General features: G+C 43.9%; 1 protein-coding gene across 3 annotated transcripts in view; it reads left to right on the top strand.

Moving 5' to 3' along the window:
* The window catches only part of ABHD2 (abhydrolase domain containing 2, acylglycerol lipase), a 42,925-nt gene that overhangs the window by 14,092 nt on the left and 7,659 nt on the right, over positions 1-21,174 (top strand). For all 3 annotated transcript variants that reach the window (XM_087744026.1, XM_087744027.1, XM_087744028.1), the window contains exons 4-10: positions 8,629-8,804; positions 10,002-10,169; positions 13,043-13,226; positions 16,883-16,975; positions 18,687-18,800; positions 20,087-20,156; positions 21,025-21,109. In XM_087744026.1, the coding sequence (XP_087600152.1) occupies positions 8,629-8,804; positions 10,002-10,169; positions 13,043-13,226; positions 16,883-16,975; positions 18,687-18,800; positions 20,087-20,156; positions 21,025-21,109 (890 nt within the window). The remainder of the gene's footprint in view (positions 1-8,628; positions 8,805-10,001; positions 10,170-13,042; positions 13,227-16,882; positions 16,976-18,686; positions 18,801-20,086; positions 20,157-21,024; positions 21,110-21,174) is intronic.

The raw sequence follows: 21,174 nt of genomic DNA, 5'->3' as shown, positions 1-21,174 counted from the left end.
GTACTTGTAGATGTTAGTGTTGCTTCTTACAATTCTCTAAACTGCTAGAAGCTTTATACATATCGATCAAACCCTGGTAAGCAATAGACTCTTCCTAGAGCTCATGTTTTCTTACCTCTTCATTTCCCTTCCCTCTACCCCTGTCCAGCTCTGTACTTTGGCTTACCAAGTGGGGTAGCATAATCAGACCCTTTTTCATTCAAAGAACTGCTTCTTGCATGGAAGCTCTTGCAAATCAGCACAGCTATTGGTGCCCTCAAGCACTCGGGCCTAACCCCTGGCTGCAGCTGTCTCCTTTTCCTGTTTTTCAAATTGGTACAGAAAGCCTGCCATCTGCTCTCTTATTCCTCTAGAAATGCAGCAGTGGCTCTTTGATTCATGAGGACAAATTTGGCCAGTGCTTGCTGTACTGAGCTAGAGATTTTTTGACTGTTCCCAATTTCTTCTACCATCAAGTGCGTGTGTGTATCTTTATTCCTGTAGGGGTATGGCACAAGTGTCATCCTTATTGAAAATAATTATCCTTGCTGTCTGCACACTTTTATCATTAATAAAGGCAAGCTCCTCAAAGATTGAGGCAAATGACTGTCAAGGCTGTTAGTAAACACTGTCAAAAATCCAGCCTAGATCCTTCTTATCCTTTGTTTGCACAGTAACCTGTACTGGATAAGCAGACTGCCTGGTACCAGAAGGCTCTTTTGCACTGTCATTGCTTTTCTCCTAGATGCAAGGAGACAAGTAGTCAGAAAACCTGGCTTCAAGCTTTTCAATGTTCTTTTCTTCCATCTAATAGCAAACAGTGTTTGATTCCTGTCAGCTTCTTAGTGTTTTACCCTGGGAGGAATGCTTCTAGGAGAATAATAAACTAGAACAACAGTGTTACTCCTGAAGCTTTGGCAGGTGAGTGTGTTGAGAGGTAGAGAAGAATGGCAGTTCCCTATTGGTAAGCTGAAGCATTGACCTTAGGGAGAGAAGCAGCCTTGGGGGGTCTTGAGTCCTTTCTAGGTGCTCTGCTGTGGCATTGGCAGCAGCCTTGCATTCTCCAGCTCTTATCAGCAAGGAAGATGTGCTGGAAAACTGTGTGGTGGGTTGACCCTGGCTGGATGCCAGGTGCCCACCGAAGCTGCTCTATCCCTCCCCTCCTCAGCTGGACAGGGGAGAGAAAATATAATGAAAGGCTCATGATAAGGACAGGGAGACATCATTCACCAATTACAGTCATGGGCAAAACAGACTCCACTTGGGGAAACGACTTTAATTTATTACCAATCCAATCAGAGTGAGGTGTTGAGAAAATAAAAACTAAATCTTAAAACACCTTCCCCTCATCCCTCCTTTCTTCCTGGGCTTAACTTTACTCCCGATTTCTCTCTCTCTTCCCTCTGAGCGGTGCAGGGGGACAGAGGGTGGGGGTTGTGGTCAGTTCATCACAAGTTGTCTCTGCCACTCCTTCCTCCTCGGGGGAGGACTCCTCATGCTCTGCCCCTGCTCCAGCCTGGGGTCCCTCGCATGGGAGACAGTCCTCTGCGAACTTCTCCATCCCGAGTCCTTCCCATGGGCTGCAGTTCTTCACAAACTGCTCCAGCATGGGTCCCTCCCACAGGGTACAGTCCTTCAGGAACAGACTGCTCCAGTGTGAGTCCCCCAGGGTCACAAGTCCTGCCAGCAAACCTGCTCCAGCCTGGGCTCCTGTCTTCATGGATCCACAGGTCCTGCCAGGAGCCTGCTCCAGTGCAGGCTTCCCATGGTGTCACAGCCCCCTTTGGGCATCCCCCTGCTCCAGTGTGGGGTCCTCCACAGGCTCCAGGCAGATATCTGCTCCAGCGTTGACCTCCATGGCCTGCAGGGGGACAGCCTGCCTTGCTGTGGTCTTTTCCATGGGCTGCAGGGGAATCTCTGCTCCAGCGCCTGGAGCACCTCCTCCCCCTCCTCTGACCTTGGTGTCTGCAGTGTTGTTCCTCTCACATATTCTCACTCCTGTCTCTGGCTGCTGTTGCACAGTTTTTTGGTGTGGGTTTTTTTTTTCCCCCCACTTAAATGTGTTATCCCAGAGGTGCTATCACCATCGCTGATGTGCTCGGCCTTGGCTGCTGGTGGGTCCCTCTTGTAGCCAGCTGGCATTGGCTCTGTCAGACATAGGGGAGGCTTCTGGCTGCTTCTCACAGAAGCCACCCCTGTAGCCCTCCAGCTACCAAAACCTTACCACACAAACCCAATGCATACTCATGCCCTGTTTTGACTAGAAGACTTCTTGTAGTCACTGAAGATTGAGGAGGGGTGTGATGGGCCCTTTACTAAATACAAGCTGCCTAAATTGGGAAGGAGGTGGTTTAACCAAGGAGGCCAGTCTGTACTTTTAAATAGTTCTGACTTCATGCAGTTTCTGTGGGCAGCAAACACTTCTCCACTTATGTTAGTCTCTTTTTCAGAGGCTCAGGGGACATGGAAGCTCTGTAAGCTGCTTTAAAATTTTGCTGTTACTATTTGCTGTGTCTTCATCACATTGAACAGTCTAGCTGAGCTGATGTAGACAAAGCTGCTTTCTACATATTGGGGGGGGGGGAGGTTAGATGAGCTTTCTTGATTGGAATTCAAATTGCATTCCCTAGCATCAAATAAGGGACAAGATTCAAACAAGGTTTGATTTGTAAAGCATCCGTTAAATACCTCCAAACTGCTTTACAAAGGGGACAAAAGTAACCTGTTGCCTGTTGTAATGCAGGTGGCAGTTCTCAGGGTGTCTCCTGACATGGACAAATTGTAGGCTCTGCTTTCTTGCCATCAGTATCTAATGTACTACAGCACATCAAAGCTGATGTAAGAGTTAATGTTTAAAGTGTTAATCTCCTCACATGAAATGAAGTAATGCTCCAGAAATAAGCCTGTTGCTGAAGTTCCACTTCAGATCTTTGAGGACCTGAATGCTGATGCTTGCTAATAAAAATAGCACAGTGTTTATGTGCTTTGTGTGAGCCGCTTATACAGCTGCTGCTTTCCTAAATTCCTGCATACTGGCAATGTACGTGCTCTAAAATCATAATCTGCTGCCTGAGAGCCACTAAAACTTAATCTACAATCACATGCTGGAATTGTTTTTAACATTAAAATTCTAGGAGAATGTTTGTGAAACACTTAGGAATTCTCTTGCTCTCGGGCACTGTTGTGGACAGCCACCTATCAAGATGTGGGGCTGTGCTGCACAGCTGAAACAGCATTTGGAGCTAAAACGTTAGCAGTTGTGAGCTGTTTTATGTAGCTGGCTGTGAATTCACTTAGCCAGTGAAGACTGATGAACTCTGTACTTGTTGTGCCATATAAGTCAGCTTCCATAATAAGTAACTGGTATCCCCAGACCTGTTCTCCTGCCTTCTGTTGCAGAATCCTGTTACTGGAAGTTATAGGACTGGCTACTGGAAGCCATAACTAACTGCCTCAAATATTTGTCTTTACTCAGAGTGTCTGATATTTATTGCAGCTGACCAAATCTAAACAGGGAAATGAGGCAGTTGAAAGCCTCTGGGTCTGAAGCAAACTGGGAAGCCGTTTTTGTTTCACAGAAACTGCGATATTTTGTTTCCAGTGCAACACAACTTTGCCTTTGGATCTCCTATGTTATCAGCACTTGCTTGTCTGTGCTATGGTACATCATCCTCGTGCTTATGTGGGCATGCATGTACCTCTTTGGCAAGAAGTCTTCCTGACTGCTATTCACCACCCCGCTGGCTGCTCAGCTCCTGTCATCTCTAAACCACTATTGCAGAACATTGGAAATGCTGCTTGTAGACATGGTATCTGTGCCTGGGCTCTCGTACATCTGTGAGCAGCTTTGCTGGAACAGGGCACGCCAAGGAATGCATAGTGACTCATCTCCATACAGTGAAACTTGCTGTATTGGAGTAATCTCTACAGTACTCTGCTTTTCGAAACCACTTGGGTTTATAGCAGGCATTATAGAGAAGTTGAAGTCTGTTATGTCCTTGAACGCTTTCCATGTTTCTACTTAATATCAATGCCAGAGAGAAGCCATCTGCTTTTATGAGTGAAGGGCCCTTGTTTGAAAGACATGGTTAAATTTAGCAGTAGTGGTAGTTTTAGTATAATGTCTAAAGGGTAATGCTTGAATGCTCCTTAAACTGTGGATACTACTTAGTTGCTCAGTCTGCATATCCAACTCATGTTTCCATGTGTCACACCCTGCTGAGCTTGTTTTATTAAGGTGAGCCATAAGAAAAATAGCCTGAGTACATCATCTTCTGCTTACAGAATGATTGTTTTGGAGGAACATCTCTTTTCAGCTGTTTCCCATGAGGAATGTTGGTTTCATTGCAAAACAATCTGTGCTAGCTATTGCTACCAGCACTGTGTAGTTAAGTTTTTCAGCTGGATTGAGTATGAAAATGTCTCTGGAATTGTTTTACACATAATATGGCTTAAATAAAATTTAGCTTATCTGATCTGCAATTTCAGAGGGTGAGGACTCTTGCATAATTCCTGGCTATTTTTTTTGCCTCACCAGTGTGGTATCGTGCACCTTCGTGGCTGTAGAGTTCTTTCTATGCCCTCCTCTTTGTATGGCTTTAGTAAAAGCAAGCTGAAAGTCCACACAAACCCTGGATAAAAAGATGCCTTGTCCTTCAATCCTGTACAGTCGTGCACTATTATGCTCAGTACTTGGTCTTGGAAGTTCTTGTAGACTTTGTCTCAAAAACGTAGATAGAAGTCACTCATAGGAAGACTTTCAAAAACAGATTTATCCATTGCCAAAATGGAAGGTCAACAGAAATAGTCAGACGGACAGATCATATGCCTGATTCTGCTATAGATTATAAGGATGCTTTGCAAAGTTAAACTTGTCCATCAGCTGAGGACAGCTTTTACTGGAACGCAGTGATACAGGGGCATCACTTTGTTACTGTCAAGGCTTTATAGGGCTTTGTAGTAGGTTAGATTGGCAACTTGTCTTGGTAAATTAATATTTTTAATAGCTGCCTGCTTTTGCATCAGTCTGGTAAGGTGAGTTTTAGTCTGCCTTAGTTTTTTCACTGATTATGCAAGATCTGTACAATCTGGGCAACTTCTTTCCCCCTCCCTGTTGAAGTCTTGTGATATTCAGTCTCCTGGAGCGTGGATACTTAAGGGATTTTACGGTATCTATCTCACCATAAGCCTATTGCTTAAAGGCTGATGGGCAGTAGTGAAAAAAAAAATAGTTGAGATAACAAGCTGCTGCTCTAACACTTGCCTGTGTTTCAGAGCTTTAACTGCTTTATTTTTAAGTACAAACTGCAGAAATATACTTAACATGCATAAGTATGACTAAGTGGGAGTAACAAATCTCTGCATCAGAGTACTGTCCTATGCACATTACTCATGCTGGAACTTGACCTTTGAATATTTATCTAGAAGAGTGTAGTTACATGCAGAGTGACTAACACTAGCACATGTTTGCTGCAGGCAGCATGATGCTTAAACAACTGACTGGAGTTAACGTAAAAAATAAGCTGAGCATTTTACTTGCTTGGTCCGTAGGATGCTCAGAAACACTAGCTTGTGCACTCTGAAGGCAGTGAGCAGGGAATGCACCCTTGTCCATAGGACTTCACACAGTTTTAGCCTTCACATGGAAATGTGGAACCCATAGGTAGCATTTGTCCGTCATTATGGATGGAGTCACAGGGATGACTGCCTTGGTTTTAGTCTTTCCTTCAATGAAGAACATCTCAATGAAACTGCATGTGCTGTTTGCCTAGGTAAAAGCAGTGTAAAGGTTTGACTTACTGAAGATCAGTACTTCAGGTAACTTTCAGTCGGGTTATTTGAAGGCAGGTTTGGGGATTTTTTTCCCCAAAGAAACTGGCTGTGACCTGGGGAGGCAGGCTGTGGTAAGTAGTACAGTCTTGGTAAGCAGTATGCTTGAAGCCATTTGTCTTCATTTAAACTCCAGCAGTAGTGGTGAGGCTTTGAAGACTCTTCTAATTGCCTCTCTGCCAACATCCTGTGGTATGCGCTGCTGCAGCTGTTCCCCTGGATGACTGTAACTTACCCCGGGAAGCTGAACTGTAGGTAAACATGAGGAAAGGATTGCTGCTTGCAGAGATCCTTTTTTTTTTTTTTTTTTTTTTTTAAAATCAAGGTGGTAGCAGTAATCAGTCACAGCTGTATAACTTGACTTGTAGCTGGAGAAATTGCTTTCCTGGTAGCCCTATGGGGTAAGACTTTGGGTTTTGCCTGGCGTAATCTTTGATTTGAGAAGTGCTGTATAGAAGCAGAATCACCAAAACTTTCCGATGCATGTGCTTAACCTAAGATTAGAAACCATGCAACAATGTTGACATCTGAGTCTCTTCTAAAAGAGCTGCAGATTCTTATTATAGGTTGTATTTGACACCTCTTCTCAAAAAAGGCACTGCTAGCAAACCCCATCTGCAAAGCGCTTCTGTGAAAGAAGACAAAAAAGCCAGTTAAGCACTGTCTGGTGTGGGGTATGGCTACTGACCTGAACTGGTTGTAACGTGAATGACTGGGGTGACGCTAGCTGCTTTTTCTTATGCTAGAAGAGCAGTGTCTCTTCCATCTGGCATAATAGTTGCTGTTCAAAACCCTCTGCAGTGAGCTGTATGTGACTTGAGCAGAACCATCTGTAGTTCTTGTGCAGCCTTGTTTACGCTGACTGCACTATGCCAGTGGAGGTATCTACTTTGAATCGTGAGAATGTATCCACTGACTGCTTTCCATCTCTACTAGCAATTGCAGAGGATGAGCTTGTACAGTCCCACATCATTGCTGGGAATCTGTGCGCGGCTGGCATGCTGCATATTGCGCCTGGCAAGACTCACCTGCAGTGCATATCTCCCAGTACAGAGATGCTGCGCTGATAAAAGATAGTGCTGCTAGCCTCATGCAGATTCTTTTAAAAGCTTTATAGTTGAGTGATCAAATTCGGGATGCACTGAGGGCAAATTTACAAGGTTACAACCATCAGTTGGCAGCTTTTGTAGCTTTTATTGAAGTGGTATCTACTTCTATGGGAATCTATTTTTGGTCTGTTTGGGAAGTGCACTTGCAAAAACTGAGTGAAACTGTGCAGTGAACTACTGTGTTGCATTGAGTGTAAGAAGTCTCCCTCATGAATGAGGGAAGAGAACAGGGAGAAAGAGTGTACTGCTACTCTTGTCTTGCTAAATAAGCAAGTTCCTATTTTTGTAGGAAGTCTCTTTTATTTTCTTTTTTTTGAGGAGTGTGTAGGGGGAACAGGGAGTTGTGGATACAACACATAAGAGCTGGCATGGGGAATAAGGTCCAGCTGTGTGAGTAGGCAGTGTCAGAGTGCAAAGGAGGCAAGGTTTCTGTCACATTCTAGTGGATTATGGGTTTAAGTAGTAAATCCGAGACCCAAGCTGCCTAGTTTTATGTGAACAGGGGAAAACATGAAAGAACAGGCGCTCTGCTTCATGTGGTCTCAAGCAGTAAAGGGAATAATTGCAGGAAGCCAAAAAAAAAAAAAAATGGGGAGGGAGTTGCTAATCTCTCAGGATCCAAGGTGATGTCAGCAGCTCTCAAGCTTCTTCTGGATACCCTGCTCTGTGTAGCAGAGCTCCTGAACTGGAAGCATGTCCCCTGGGACTGCTGTTCTCCTAAACAATAAATCATTCGTGCTCTCCTATTGAGAATTGATGTAACTATCTTTTTCAAGGCATTAGCTTAGTCTGTCCTTTGCAGAGTGGCCAGGTGACTGCCCCACCACCACCACGTAGGCAACAGTATGTCTCCAGTTAAACCACTTGCAGCTCTGCTTGTGCTAACAAAACTGATAACTAAGCCTTTAACCCCTTCCAGCTAATAGCTGTGTTTCCCCCATGTGTTTTTTGAGGGCCGGTAAGCCAGGAAAAGAAAGACAACCTGCTTCATCGTCTAGCTTTAGTATGCCCTTGATAAACAAAGGTAATTGGTAGAGTTCCCCCCTCATGTTGAAAGGGATTCAGTGGAGCTTGGATGGCCAGTTCTGACAGGTCCTTTTGAAACTGTCCCAGCTTTACCTAACTCTGCTTGAGGGGCAAAATCCCCCTGTACTGTTCACTTAACTGAGAAAAGCAGTTCTGTGTAAAATCATCCCAACCATCAAGTCTTGGGGCTTTCGGTCTTCTAGAATTTGCTATCAGTCCTGTCATTTCTGCCACTGGCTTGTACAGTCAAGTGCTTACGCAAGTTCACGTGGCTCAACCCGGCAGGCCTCAGTGTTTCAATTAAAAAAGATTTACAACGTTTTCCAGGTTTTGGAGGTCAGTTTGGTTGGCTAGCAACATGCTGTCCCGATCTCACGGAGGCACAAGGCCTCTGCTATTTGGTGAGAAGCATTTGTGCTTGTAATGTTTCAATATAGAGGAATGTCTGGATTTTGGCTTCTGCTGCTGCTATCAGTGCTGATTTGTCAGCTTTGAGAGCATATCAGTCTCTCTTCTTGTGTAAGGCTGCAAAGATCAGTGCTGCCAGTTCAGTCATAGCAAAAACAATTTCATATTTGTTACTATATTTGGTATCGAGGGGGAGATTTGTTAAGGGAGTGCTTATCTGTTCTCAAAGGCTCGTTAACACAGCAGGGATAAGCAATTCAATTACTGTCTCTTTCAGGTACATTCCACCCCTGATCTGGGGAAAGAGTGGACATATCCAGACTGCCCTTTACGGAAAAATGGGGAGAGTGAGATCACCACATCCGTACGGGCTTCGCAAGTACCTCACGATGCCAGATGGAGCGACAGCCACCTTCGATCTCTTTGAGCCGCAGTCTGAGCACTGCACTGGAGGTCAGTCAAACAGCTGCTGGCTGCGTATCACTGCTAACCACGTGCCGTGGTTTAACCTTGATTCTGTGCTCTGGGGGGTGGATGAGGACACTGCTGCTTGATTTAGCAGAAAGGATAGATGTTAATTCTGGTGATGGAAGGGGACTGCTGAGCAATACTAAGCAATGTGTGGAGGCTATGAGGCCATCTTGCTGTATACCTGTATCTCAGACAGCAGGAGAGACCCTACTAGACTAATTAACTGTTAGTGGCAACTGTTTGCATGGAGTTAAGGAACAGAAGAAATGTACCATAACCTGTGCCTCAAGTGAGAGGCTGGCAAAGCGAATCTGGTGGTAAGCCTTGTTTGGAGTGCCCTTTGCCTGTTAAGGCTGTGGGATCATACAACGGCGGCTAGCTGCATGCGGTTCTTCATAGCTGCTCTAGAACGGTTACTGTTATCTTTATCACTGAAAAGAATCTGAGCAGTGCTTTCCTAATGAGGCAAAAATTCAGTGGCTAGAGCTGCTAAGCATTGGAGCTTGCACATAAGAGTCTGATAGCTAATTTGAAGCATATATGCTAATCCTGAATGTAATTTACTGTGCTTACTTGAATTACAACAATTACTTTCTTAGTTGATGAAATGATATCTTGTTAAACTAGTGAACAGTGTCAGCAGATCAACTATCATTAGATTAGCCACGAAGCAGATCATGAGTAATGTCAGCTGATCAGAATGTCTGTGCTTAGCAAAGCTTCATTTTCAAGATCTGTGTTACACCCAACTCTGGAAGGGAAACGAGGGACCAATAGTGTAGCCGGTCTACTTGGTGCATGAACGAGCAGTGGGCTCCAGAGCTTCCACACGCTTAGCAGTCACAACAGGCTGTCAGAAGGCAGAACACGTGTAATGTCAAAAACATCCTTCAAAGGGAAGAATTTACTTTTGGTCTCTAGGCAGTGCCTGTAGAACTGTTTGGGCAGCTTTCCCTGAAGTTAGAAAACTGTTCATCTCCTGTAACATGAATTACTTTTTCACATCTGTAGCACTAGAGCTGCTAGTCTCCTGTCCCATACTGGATTTTTGGCAGACTAGTAGGGTTTTTAGCTTGCCTCTGGTAGATGGTTTCCCACGGATCTGAAATAGAAACCTTCTGAATCTCTTAATTTGCATGGAGTGACATTTACTTAACTTCTCTCTCTTTCTGTGCACAGAGGATGTCACGATGGTAATCTGCCCTGGGATTGCTAACCATAGTGAAAAGCAGTATATCCGCACTTTTGTTGACTATGCGCAAAAAAATGGGTACAGATGTGCTGTCCTGAATCACTTGGGAGCCTTACCAAATATTGAGCTCACTTCTCCACGAATGTTCACATACGGTAGGTATTTTATGGCAACTGGGGAGTTATTTTCAAGCTTGTGGAATTTCTAGGGCTTGATCAGCCTCCTTCAGCATAACACAACTTCCATATCTGAATGAGGATAATAATTTTGTGCTGTTTCTTAGGAACTCAACTGAACTTACATGTGAGGAAGAGGGAAGGCTAATACTGGGATTCACTTTTCCTTGTTTCTTCTCCCAGCTCTTGCACATGTATCCTAATCAAGGAGGCAGTTTTTTGGCAAGAAAACTTCTGGAAAAATACTGAGAGCCTGCTCACATGATTTTGGAGATGCTGAAATGTCAGTTTAGTGGAATGTGAAACAAACCTGGCTCTGAAGGATAAACACTACTTCTGAGGCTTTGTAAAATGTAATATGAGAGGAGTTTGTACCAGCCTATTGAGAAAGTACATTTCTGTCGTAGGAGGGACACGTGAGGATTGGTCCCTGGATGTAACACAAATGTCAAGGAACAGCAACAATTCTGCAGTATGACAGCAAAGCTACAGAAGTGGTAGTGCTTAACTGCTGTGATTTTGGGCTTTCACATTGAGCATAAGGAAATCTTTCTTGACCTAGAAATTAAAAGGAGTAAAGGATTTGGAATTGTGTTAAGGGTGACCCCAGGTATTCTTAACTGCCCTGCTAGTGAGTAACATGATCTTTGTAGAATGTGGCCGCCTTGCCTGCAACCTGATCTGCTTGTTCCTGAGTTCTTTTGGGCCCTCATGTCCCTCTTTACTGCAAACATCTATAGGTACATTATGTCAGGAGTCAATTGTGGGTTTAGCAGACTGGTGTTAAGTTTCTTTTTTCTTCTTTAAAGATAACTAAGATACTTACTGCTAAGAGTTTGGATTAACAGTTTGAATGTTTATCTTGAACAGTTAATTGCCAAAATAGAAATATTGTGCTTAGAGATTCTGGGTCTGGCAGGCAAATAGACCGTAATGCTTTGTTGCTTGTTTTATAGTTATGAAATCTACTCCTCCATGGAAAACATTTCAGGAATACCAAGTACATCGCTTTGTATTGAGGCCCTAGGCTGTTAATGGCTTCAAGCCTACCCTGTCTTGGGAACTAAGCTTGGCCTCCTTAAAGCATTTGCTTTTTTGATAAAAGTTGAGAGCTTTCTCCATGGAGCTTTGCTTTAGACCTTAGGGAGTTATTCTGTAGTGCACCTCTCAAGACATACCTTTCCGAGTCTTTTATAGCCTTGGAAAGGGCAAGAAATGCCTAGCACTTCCTTTGAGTAAGACAGTAAATCACTTGGCAGAGTTGCTTTTTAAGTGGAGTGCCAGCAAGACCATGAGCAGACTTTACTCTGCCTCCAACCCAAATATACCAGTGTCCTTCCAGCTTTTGCTGGATTCCTGACTTATTTGTTGAGGAGCAAGTAGCCTAACCTTGGGATTCTCTGAATCCTCTGGCCTTTACATCAAGCTTGATCTGTTGCTATTCTAGTTTTGGATTTCTGGAATAGTTGCCAGCTGCCCTTAAATCATGAACGACAAACACTAAAGTATTTCAACTGCTGGCTTCTTCCAGAGGAAACTAGAGCAATGCAGCATTTGTCATCTTAAGGAAAATTGCTCATTAAGAATGTTCACAAGGAAGTGCCCAAGCCCTGCTGAAACACTCAGCCAGAAGCCTGCTGTTTCACTGAAGTAAACCCAAACCCTGGTGCTCAGTCTACTCCAGAGCCAGCCAAAGCCCGAGTCTGATGTCTAGCAAGAATGCTACAGTCGGGGTGAGGACACAGTGGAGCACTGTTGGTTGGCACAGGGTAGAATCCCAACTCTTTGCCTTTATCTCCCTGGACAAGTTCCACGGGATAGAGCTGAGATTCTCACTCTAGACAGGAATAAACAGCTGGAGTTTTATTTCTGTTGTTCAAGTGGTGCCTCCTGTGCGGTTTGCAGTCTTAAATCCAACGGGAAGGTTAACAAAGTGCATAGACAGTTGATACTAGTGTACTAATGCCATCAGTTTTGCAGCTGCTTCTCTTCATGTTTCCTTTTCCCAAACTCAAAGGCAGGAGAAATAGGTGTGGGAACTCAGATGTTGCATGTGTGGAGGCCTTCAAGTCTGTCAAACAATCTGAGGACCCCAGTACTGCCAGAAGCTGGATCCCTCGGTGCCTGCAGCCTGTGGGATGCAAGTGGGTGTTAGCTGAGAGCAGAACAGATCTGTATAGAGGCACTTACCGCCTCTCTTGAAGAGGGGATACCCATGCATCTTCTAGGAAGCTGCAATATCCTTTACTCCTTCAGTGGTTAAAAACAGCTAGCTGCCTCTGCTTAAACCCTTCCCTGTGATCCCAGAGAGCACCTGCTTAGTCAGGCTTTGCAACAGTCCACTGAGAGCTCTGTCCTGACAAGCCAGCTCTGCATTTCCATCACCTCCCTGCATCAGCATGGATTTAAGGATCCATGGCAGTCTTGCTAAAAGCAAAGGAGCAAGCTGCTTTCCAGACACTCCACTTAAGTTCAGAAGTGGCAAACTGCCTCAGGAAGGTAATGATGTGTGCTGTTCTTAAATAGTAATGTCAAGGCCAGAGTTGTTGGACTCTGCTTTTTAAGCTGCTTTAGAAAGAAGAGTTTGGAATGTCAGATTAGCTGTTGCCATGATTTTTAAGCAAGTTAATTTCATCTTACTTTGGCACTCTGTCAGAACTAGGCATGAGCTAAGGTCCACAGGACTCATAAAACAGATACATAAACACATGGGTGAATCAGAGCTCTTAAAACCTTCAGGTTATTGAAAAGTCAGAAAGGGTAAGAAGCTGAACTTAAAGCACACAACTGAAGCTTGAAGGGGGAATCTAGGTATGTTAGAAGATGAATCTTGACTTTGTCCTTATTTTTAGGTTGCACCTGGGAATTCAGTGCCATGGTTAATTACATCAAGAAGACCTACCCTCAGACCCAGCTGGTTGTCGTGGGCTTCAGCCTGGGCGGAAACATTGTGTGCAAATACCTGGGGGAGAGCCAGGCCAACCAGGAGCGAGTCCTGTGCTGCGTCAGCGTGTGCCAGGGGTACAGTGCGCTCAGGTAGGTCTGGAGACTTCTCCATGCTGGTCTGTTCTGGGGGTGCAGGAGGGGGCAGATCTTTAGCAGGGTGCGAGGGGAAGAGCATGCTGCTTCTTTTGCATTGAACTGGTCTGACAGACTGCAGCATGTGGGATGCCACCCTCCTGAAGGAGCAACCAAAGCTTTGTTGATTTGGCAGCACAAATAAGCTTTCTGTCAACAATGTAAATAAATTTTCTGTGCCTGGCCAGGTACGTGCTAGCAGCTTCTGGTCTGTGTGTGTGAGCTGGCCTAACTCAGTGTCATGGCAGAATTGCTACTGCGTCCCAAGAGGAGGCATTCCCTGTGCAGTCGGGCAGGCTGGGCAGCATGACAAACTGCTGAGATGATGCCAGGTTTGCAAGCAATAGTTTACACTTTCTCATCACTCTCTGAGAAGGATTTGTTGGTTCGTAATAGCTTTTCTGGCTTCAGTGTGCAGTTTTACCTGGCAGCTCTTACTTGGGGAGACTGGAACAGAGACACACAGCTCGTGCACTGTCAGTCCATGCTCCCCTCTTAGCATGTGTCACTGAGACAGTGCCGTGGGCTGACGAGGAGATGAAGAGGCACTTGCAAATATGTTATACACTTTGGAAGGTGGGGAGGAGAAGGCTTATAGCCCTGAAGTCTGCCTGCATTGTTAACCTGTGGTTCCCCGCCTGGAAGCCAAGGCTGTAGCACTTCAAGAGCTGTAACGGCTCCACCTAGTGTTAACACTTGTATTTACTGATGGAGGATCTGGGTACAGCACTGCTGCTTGAAAACTGGTGGCTCAACTAATGTGCAGTGATTTTCCATGTATGCACAGTTAATGAAGATTAAAACAGTGTAACTGGCTAAGCTACTGCTTTCAGTTTTTACTGTCCATACATACGGACAACTACTAAGGTGTAGCTGACTTTACAGTAATTTAACTGCACTTTTGAGCCCTGAGACTATTTGAAGGGCAAAAGAGGCTGAGACTAGAGTATTTGGGTCAAGGTCCTTTGGGCACATAATGGTGAAACTGGCAGCCCTGTGAGGGGCTCGCTATGGAATTTGGCCTCCCAGCCTGGTCAAGGTAGCTGGAACTCTCTTGAGGCTGCTGATGCTCTGCCTGTACAGGGACTGGTTTGATAGTCAGCAGTCTGAAGACATCTTTTACGAGTTAAGCTCTTCCAGGTGAAAGTAAGAAGCTTTTCTGGAAGCATTAAGATGTGACTAAAGGCTTGATATGCACTTCAGTAATATTTCAGCATACCTAATCCCTTTTGAGATCAGATGTGACTACTGCTAAAAGAGTGTATAATCTACTGCTAGGTCCCCATGAGTTCCCACCCTTAAAATCTGAACAGATGCTTTCAGAAACAGTTTTTCTGTTTTGTTTCAAGTTAAATGTTCTTAGTTGTCTTGGGGTTCTGGCATGGAGCACAGAGCATCCTTCTGAAGACAGCTCCTCAATTGCAGCCATCAGACAGGGTTTGCAAGGATCACATCTGGCTGCGGTCCACTTGGTTCATCTTCTGCAATTGTGCAATATTGTATTTCTCATCTCCAAAACGATGTTGCAAGTAATGCTGTTCCTAAGCCGATTTCTGTAGCAGTATGTCATGATGTGCTGGTAGAATAGCAGGGCAGGGACAACCTGGTTAACAGTACTGCACTTGGATATTCCTGTGGAAAAATAACAGCTGCTTGTCTGACTTTAATGCAAGTCTTCAGTGGGTTGTGTGGATTATTGAGCTCTTGACTCCACCTGCTGGGTAAACATTTACTAGCAAATCTCCAGTCACACAGGATCTGCTATGTCTTACTGGGCAATCAGCAGGAAGGCTTCTCACTTGTCTCCCTACCTAATAGCTACTTCTACTTTAAATGCTAGTTAGCTGAAGAGCTAGGGGAAAGCAACATCAGTAAATATCTACGAAGCAAAAGACAGGATAGGGAGGGCCTTGCGCCCCTGGTTGTAGAAGTGGGAGGGAGGGGAGGTACGAAGCACCTCCAGGTAGAAGGGTTAAGCCTTAGCCTTCCTGGGCTTGGTCTGGTAGGTTAAAATAACTGGCCTCATCCCTCTGGGCTACGTTAAAGTGGATTACCCGGGTAGACGTGACCAGTTAGTTTACACTTCCATTTTCTTTTTTTATTAGCTTGTACTGCCTTTGTCCCCCAAATAACTTTAAGAAGTGAAGGAAAAAAGTGGTGCTGAGCAAGGAGAACCAGGGATCTGAAATATGAAAGCCTTTCCAGAGCATTAATCATCAGTCCCATAGATGGGCATAATAAAGTAGCAGCAATACTAGGACCTGCCAGAAGAATATGAGGCTCTTAGTTTAATGAATTAACACAGAGTCTGGGGAATTTGTTCCCCGAGGCTAAACAGGGACACGTCTCCTTCTTCCTTCATCTCTGCCTGCACAGGCTTGATTCTGCTGCTTGATCTTGTGGAATGCGTCCCCACCGTAGCTACAGGCTGTGGGGAGAGTCCTCAGCTTTGAAATCTGTGCAGTCCTCAAAATACCGGAAGCTGCCTTTTTTTCAGTGCCTGCAGCTCTTCCTATTAGGAGCACTACTGTACACCACAGGAACTGCAGGGAAATGTAGTAGCTTTAACTTCAAATGTCTTGTAATAACTTAAAAGGTTTGCTTGGGAAATCTTTTGTGAAGAAAGAAATGTGCATCTTCCTGTCCTCCTTCATTCCCCTGCCCTGGCATAAACACGGTAGGTATAGTCTGGCTAGACAAAAAGATAAGGAAGACTTTTTTTTTTTTAAATTCCTTACTCCAGCATGGCTTACTACAAGAAAACATAGCTTGCTTTTGGTCTGCTAGGGGACTTGCAGGTTGTGGCTTGGGAGGTCACGCTAAATCTGCTGCGGTTCTCATGGTACATTAATGTTTAAATGGCAGGAGTACTTCAGTAGCTGAAATTGCTCCCAGCATTCTTAGATTGCTCAGTAAATGATAGTGTGTTTCCTCAGTAACAGCAAACCCTGCTAAGAGTAAAGCTATAACCTGCCCATGACCCTGCATAGCAAAGGAGTGCTGGTATCTGGCAGAGCTCACAGGGGTCTGGATAACTTTAATTCTGTTTTAACAACAGATAAGCTGTGAAGTGCTATTCTGCTTTGAGAATAGGTAAAGACTTCAACTAAGATGTCACTTGCAGCTGCAACTAGTATTTATTCCTACAGCTCCTGCCAATGAAGCTAAAACAATAACAGTGCCTGTACACATTGGAAACATCTGCACAAATTATTTCCTCTGCAGAGCTAATACATGCAATAGACAACACTTTGTTCAGCAACAGGTTTTAGTCCTTTCCTTGGTAGTCCCATTAGGTAAATTACATTCAACTTATGCAAAGCGATACTAAAATCCTCTTGTCAGTGTTGCATATCTTGATTGATGGCTCTTAAATGCTCTGATCAAAACAGTTAATTGCCTTGTGCAAAATGAGACTGCAGATCTGTTTTCTGATAGTACCAAACTTCATCAAAGTGGAAGTCATTTCCGGGAAAAGGTTAAACCGTGGCAGGGAAGGCCTGGAGATTTGTTTACATAGCCTCTAGGCTGCCATAAGATGTTACGGTGTATTAATCTGATCTTTCAAGATCTCCATTAACGGCTTTGATTGTTCTGCACTGTGTTTTTTCTAGGGCACAGGAAACCTTCATGCAATGGGATCAATGTAGAAGATTTTATAACTTCCTCATGGCAGACAACATGAAGAAGATCATCCTTTCTCACAGGTACTGCAGTGCATCACTTACACTGATAGCATTGATTGGGTAAACTCCTCTATCGGATTTCTCTTCTCGGTCCTTTAAAATAGGACTTCTGAAAGGTTATGCACCAGTTCCTTGCTTGGTGGTGTTTACATGAACCAACAGAGAAGGGGAGCCTGTGTCAATCTCATTCATATACCGTAAAATATACAAATAAGCTTTGGTGATCGTGTTAGAAGAAAGCAGGCTTTGTCTTTTTGCCTTCCAAGGAGACTTGCTTAATGAATAAACAAGGTGCACACAGGAAAACATTGCAATTAGACTTCAAAGTGGAGTATTCTGCATCTGTTTCACTTCTAGCCAGAGTTGCCTGTTCAAGGAGCCTCTTGTTCTGCCACCTACCTGAGGTAGGATTAATCTTCGTGAGCTGCTGTATGGGGCTGCTGCTTATCAAATAAGCAAATAGTCAAACTGTAGCTCTGGATTCTAGCTGTTCCTATAGAAAGAACATGTAGCCAGCAAAATACTTAGTGTTGCTCTTCCTGGAGTGCAAGTGTACTTGTAGGATCCTGTGCTGCTGTTGTGATCTGTGGCTCTCGCATATCAAAGGAATGTGTTTGTTCAACAAGTGACATGCTCAATGTTGTTCTTTCCTCCATCAGAAGTTCTCTGGGTACTTCTTTCTAAGGCAATAAATGTGTAAGTACCTCATCTATGTATATTTGAACTTGCCTGACTCGAGGGAGAAGGAGGGGAATATCTAAGACCCATTCCAATTAAGAGCATGTGTCACTTGCAAACTTTTGGTTCATTGTTTACACTCCTGTGCGGTATGAAACACTTGTAGAAGGAATTAGGGCAGCTGATATGTAGGATGATCCACGTAATTCATTCCAGATTGACAAATATTTAGACAACTTGACCAAATTTAACATGTGAAGTTAGGTAAGCCCCCATTAAAAGGTACTTAAATTCATAACCCAGAAAAAGCCAGTGCTGGCTCAAAGGCAAGTCTGTTAAGTAAACTTTTTTTTCCATAATCACTTGTGCTCTAAGGCCGCTCCCCCAAATCAAACCTAGCCTCCCTCCTACTCTGCCCTGCAGCTGCCTCTGAAAGGGAATAAAAACCCCTTTCCAGCTTGTGGTTTTTGTTCTATCTGTCAGCGGAGCAGTTTGTTCTGGTAAAGAAACACATCCTCTCCTGAGGGCAATAACTAATTATGACAAGTGTCCATAGTAAATATCTTTCTGCTAAGGTAATGCCCCAAGTAATCTCTGCTGTGTGAGCTAACCTAATATCTGTGCTGGGGAGACTTTAGGACCAGATGGTGAAGGAGATGCTATGCCCAGGACTGCTAGTGCTCTCACCGAGCCACCCACGAGTTTGGTCTGATGCCAAAGGACCCTCCCTCTAACCCAGCCTCTGTTCCAAATAGCCTTAGCGCTGTCTGTCCTGGGAAGACTCTTTTTAGAGGCCCCTCATGCAGTTTTTCAGTAAAACAGGAAAACAGGAAAACATTTTTTCTATAAAGAGGCTGCTAGGGTCTCTGTTATGCCTTGCTGCAAAGGGAGGTGGACAAATAAGCTGCACTTGTTCCCAAGAAAGCCTCATGTTGTATATGTAGCCCACTTCTTATCTTGTCAGACTTGATAAACTTAGCTGTCCTTGAACAGGTCATGGCTTTGCTGCCCTTGTTATGTTATTTGGATGGTTTTTTTGATGTTACTCTTTCAGGCAAGTTCTTTTTGGAGATAACAACATGAAGAAGCCACAAAGCCTGTCAGATGCTGATCTGAGCAAACTCTATACAGCAACATCCCTTATGCAGATTGATGATAACGTTATGAGGTATGAAGGGTGATTCTCTGATCCTGTGTAGATCTCTGAAAGTACCTTCTCTTTCAAGTGTTGCTCTTGCATGCCCCTTGCTGTGCCTGTAGGAATCTGCTGAAATACAGTGCTGACAACCTCAGAAATTCTTCCTTGCCTTCACATTGAATAAAACTTAACAGGAGAAAAAAAAAAAAAAGAACTTACTATTGACAGTTACAGCTTCTGTAAAATCATCCAGGAGGCATTTATTTATCAGTAAGTCTGAACCTGCAGCCTTCAATAACGTAGGAAGATGCCAGCTCTGCTGCAAGCTCAGCAAAAAACAGTGCAGAATGTGGAAAGTGGCTCAGAATTGCTCATGAATGTCCTTAGCCCTGCTTGAATTTTGAAACAAACCTTTCCCCAAAAATCTACTCCTGCCTTCTCAATAAACATTAGGGTTGGCTGAGATGATACAACCTTTTTTTAGTTGTCATTCTAACACCTAAATTAAGCTCTCTGCTTTATTAAGCAGTAGCATGTTACTGCCTGTGTCCTTGAAAACATAATACTTTCTTCAGTGGCAGTGGTTGTACCATGGCATGTTCCGTATCGGGCATTGACACCTTTCCAAAATGAAGGTATAACCTGTTGGCTATACAGCTGTAACACTTTTGGCAGACTGGGAGAATTGCTGGCTGCTTTTTAAAAGCCATTCCTAGGGAAATCTCCCTACTTGTCCCTCATTCTTGAGGCCTTTCTAGTTTGGGCCAACAGCTATGTTGTCTCTCACGTAAAAAAAAAAAAAAAAAAAAAGGAAGCACTTGAGTGTAGGTTTACTGAATTCTTGGTTTGGGATGGAGAGCTAAGGATTTGGCAAAGAACTGGAACCACAGTGAATTCTGGGTGGCTTGTAAGCAGGCTCTTTTGTCCAATATGTTTGAGGTTCATAAACTGTGGTGGTTTTGTATTTGAAAAAGCTTTCAGGTAAAGGTGAACCAGATCATAACTTTTTCTTTCTTCCATATGTACAATTACTTAAGTGAAATGGGATACTTCAAAAGAAATGTGCTGAAGGCTGCTAGACTTCAACTTGCATGTATAACTTGCCTGTGCTATCACAATGTTTGAGTAAGCACAAAAAGCGTAAAGGCATGTGCTGGCAAAGGGGAGTTTTTTGCAGAGACACTGGGTGGAAAAAAAGCATTGTCCATGAAAATTGAAGCATCATTCCTATCTCTGCATATATGTCCTCACTTGAAAGTAAGAGTCACGTGGGTATTAGAAGCAGATGATTGCAATGACAGTCTTCTCTATTTCAGGAAGTTCCATGGCTACAGTTCCCTGAAGGAATACTATGAAGAAGAAAGCTGCCTGCATTACTTGCACAGGGTAAGCTCCTGCAATAGAGACTGCTCTTGTACCTTCATTTTCCTACTGGAGATAAAATGCACCGTGGTTTCTGTTGTTGATACCTATACACAGCTGTCTTAGCTGGGATTTTCAGAAATAATCAGACACGGTGTATTGGAGTGGGATTTCAGTTCTTGCTGCCTCTAATACTGGGGCAAAACACTCTGGGCTCTTAAGAGCTTATAACCGACAAGTAGTAGCACCCAAGTGATCTATATAAAGCCACGCATTCAGCTGAACTGCTCTGAGTGCATGAGGATAAGGTAGGAAATGGGTGGTGGCGTAGAGCCTGCAGTTTCAAAGAAGAAAGACTTACACTGTGGAAGAGACTCAGGACACTATCTAGCAGGTAGATACTTAGCAGACCAAAGTTTTGCAGAAGTGGAGCTGGAAGATTAATTCCTCCTTGATGTACTGAGCCAGAGGATGGAGATGTTCCAAGGGAGTTTCCTGGACTTTAACCAAGGTGTCCATAACAGAGCTGGCACTAGCTGCCTGATGCACGAAGCAATACAGAGCAAAAAAGGGTGTAGCTATTTGAATTCTGAGAACGGGGAAGATCTGTGACTCAATCTGTATGTGTTCTGATGCACCCCTGCCCCTTTCATACAACTGAGTTAAAAAATAAAATCAAGTGCTCCAAAGTACTCCATTGGTGAGAAGCCACCAGTCTTAAATTTCGACTTTTTCTGCTTTTCTGATGCTTTTCCAGGTACAGGGCAATTCTGAAATAAGATGTCTTGAGTTAAGCTAAGATGCTTTTAGAATTGGTAGATTGAAATTTAAATACCAACCTCTTACTGGTTTTTTGGGTTTTTTTCCTTTCGTGCCATGTTTCTTGATGCAGATCTATGTTCCTCTTCTGTTGGTTAATGCTGCTGATGACCCTCTTGTGCATGAGAGTCTTCTATCAATTCCAAGAGCTCTTTCAGGTATGTTGAAGCAGTCTGCTCCAGCTGTGCGTATTTGTGTGCCTGCAGCTTCCTTATCACATCAT

Source organism: Nipponia nippon, unplaced genomic scaffold, assembly GCF_047370975.1.
Source record: "Nipponia nippon isolate SJK-2023a ecotype South Korea unplaced genomic scaffold, ASM4737097v1 scaffold_9, whole genome shotgun sequence".
NCBI lineage: Eukaryota > Metazoa > Chordata > Aves > Pelecaniformes > Threskiornithidae > Nipponia > Nipponia nippon.
This window is presented reverse-complemented; position numbering and strand designations above follow the sequence as displayed.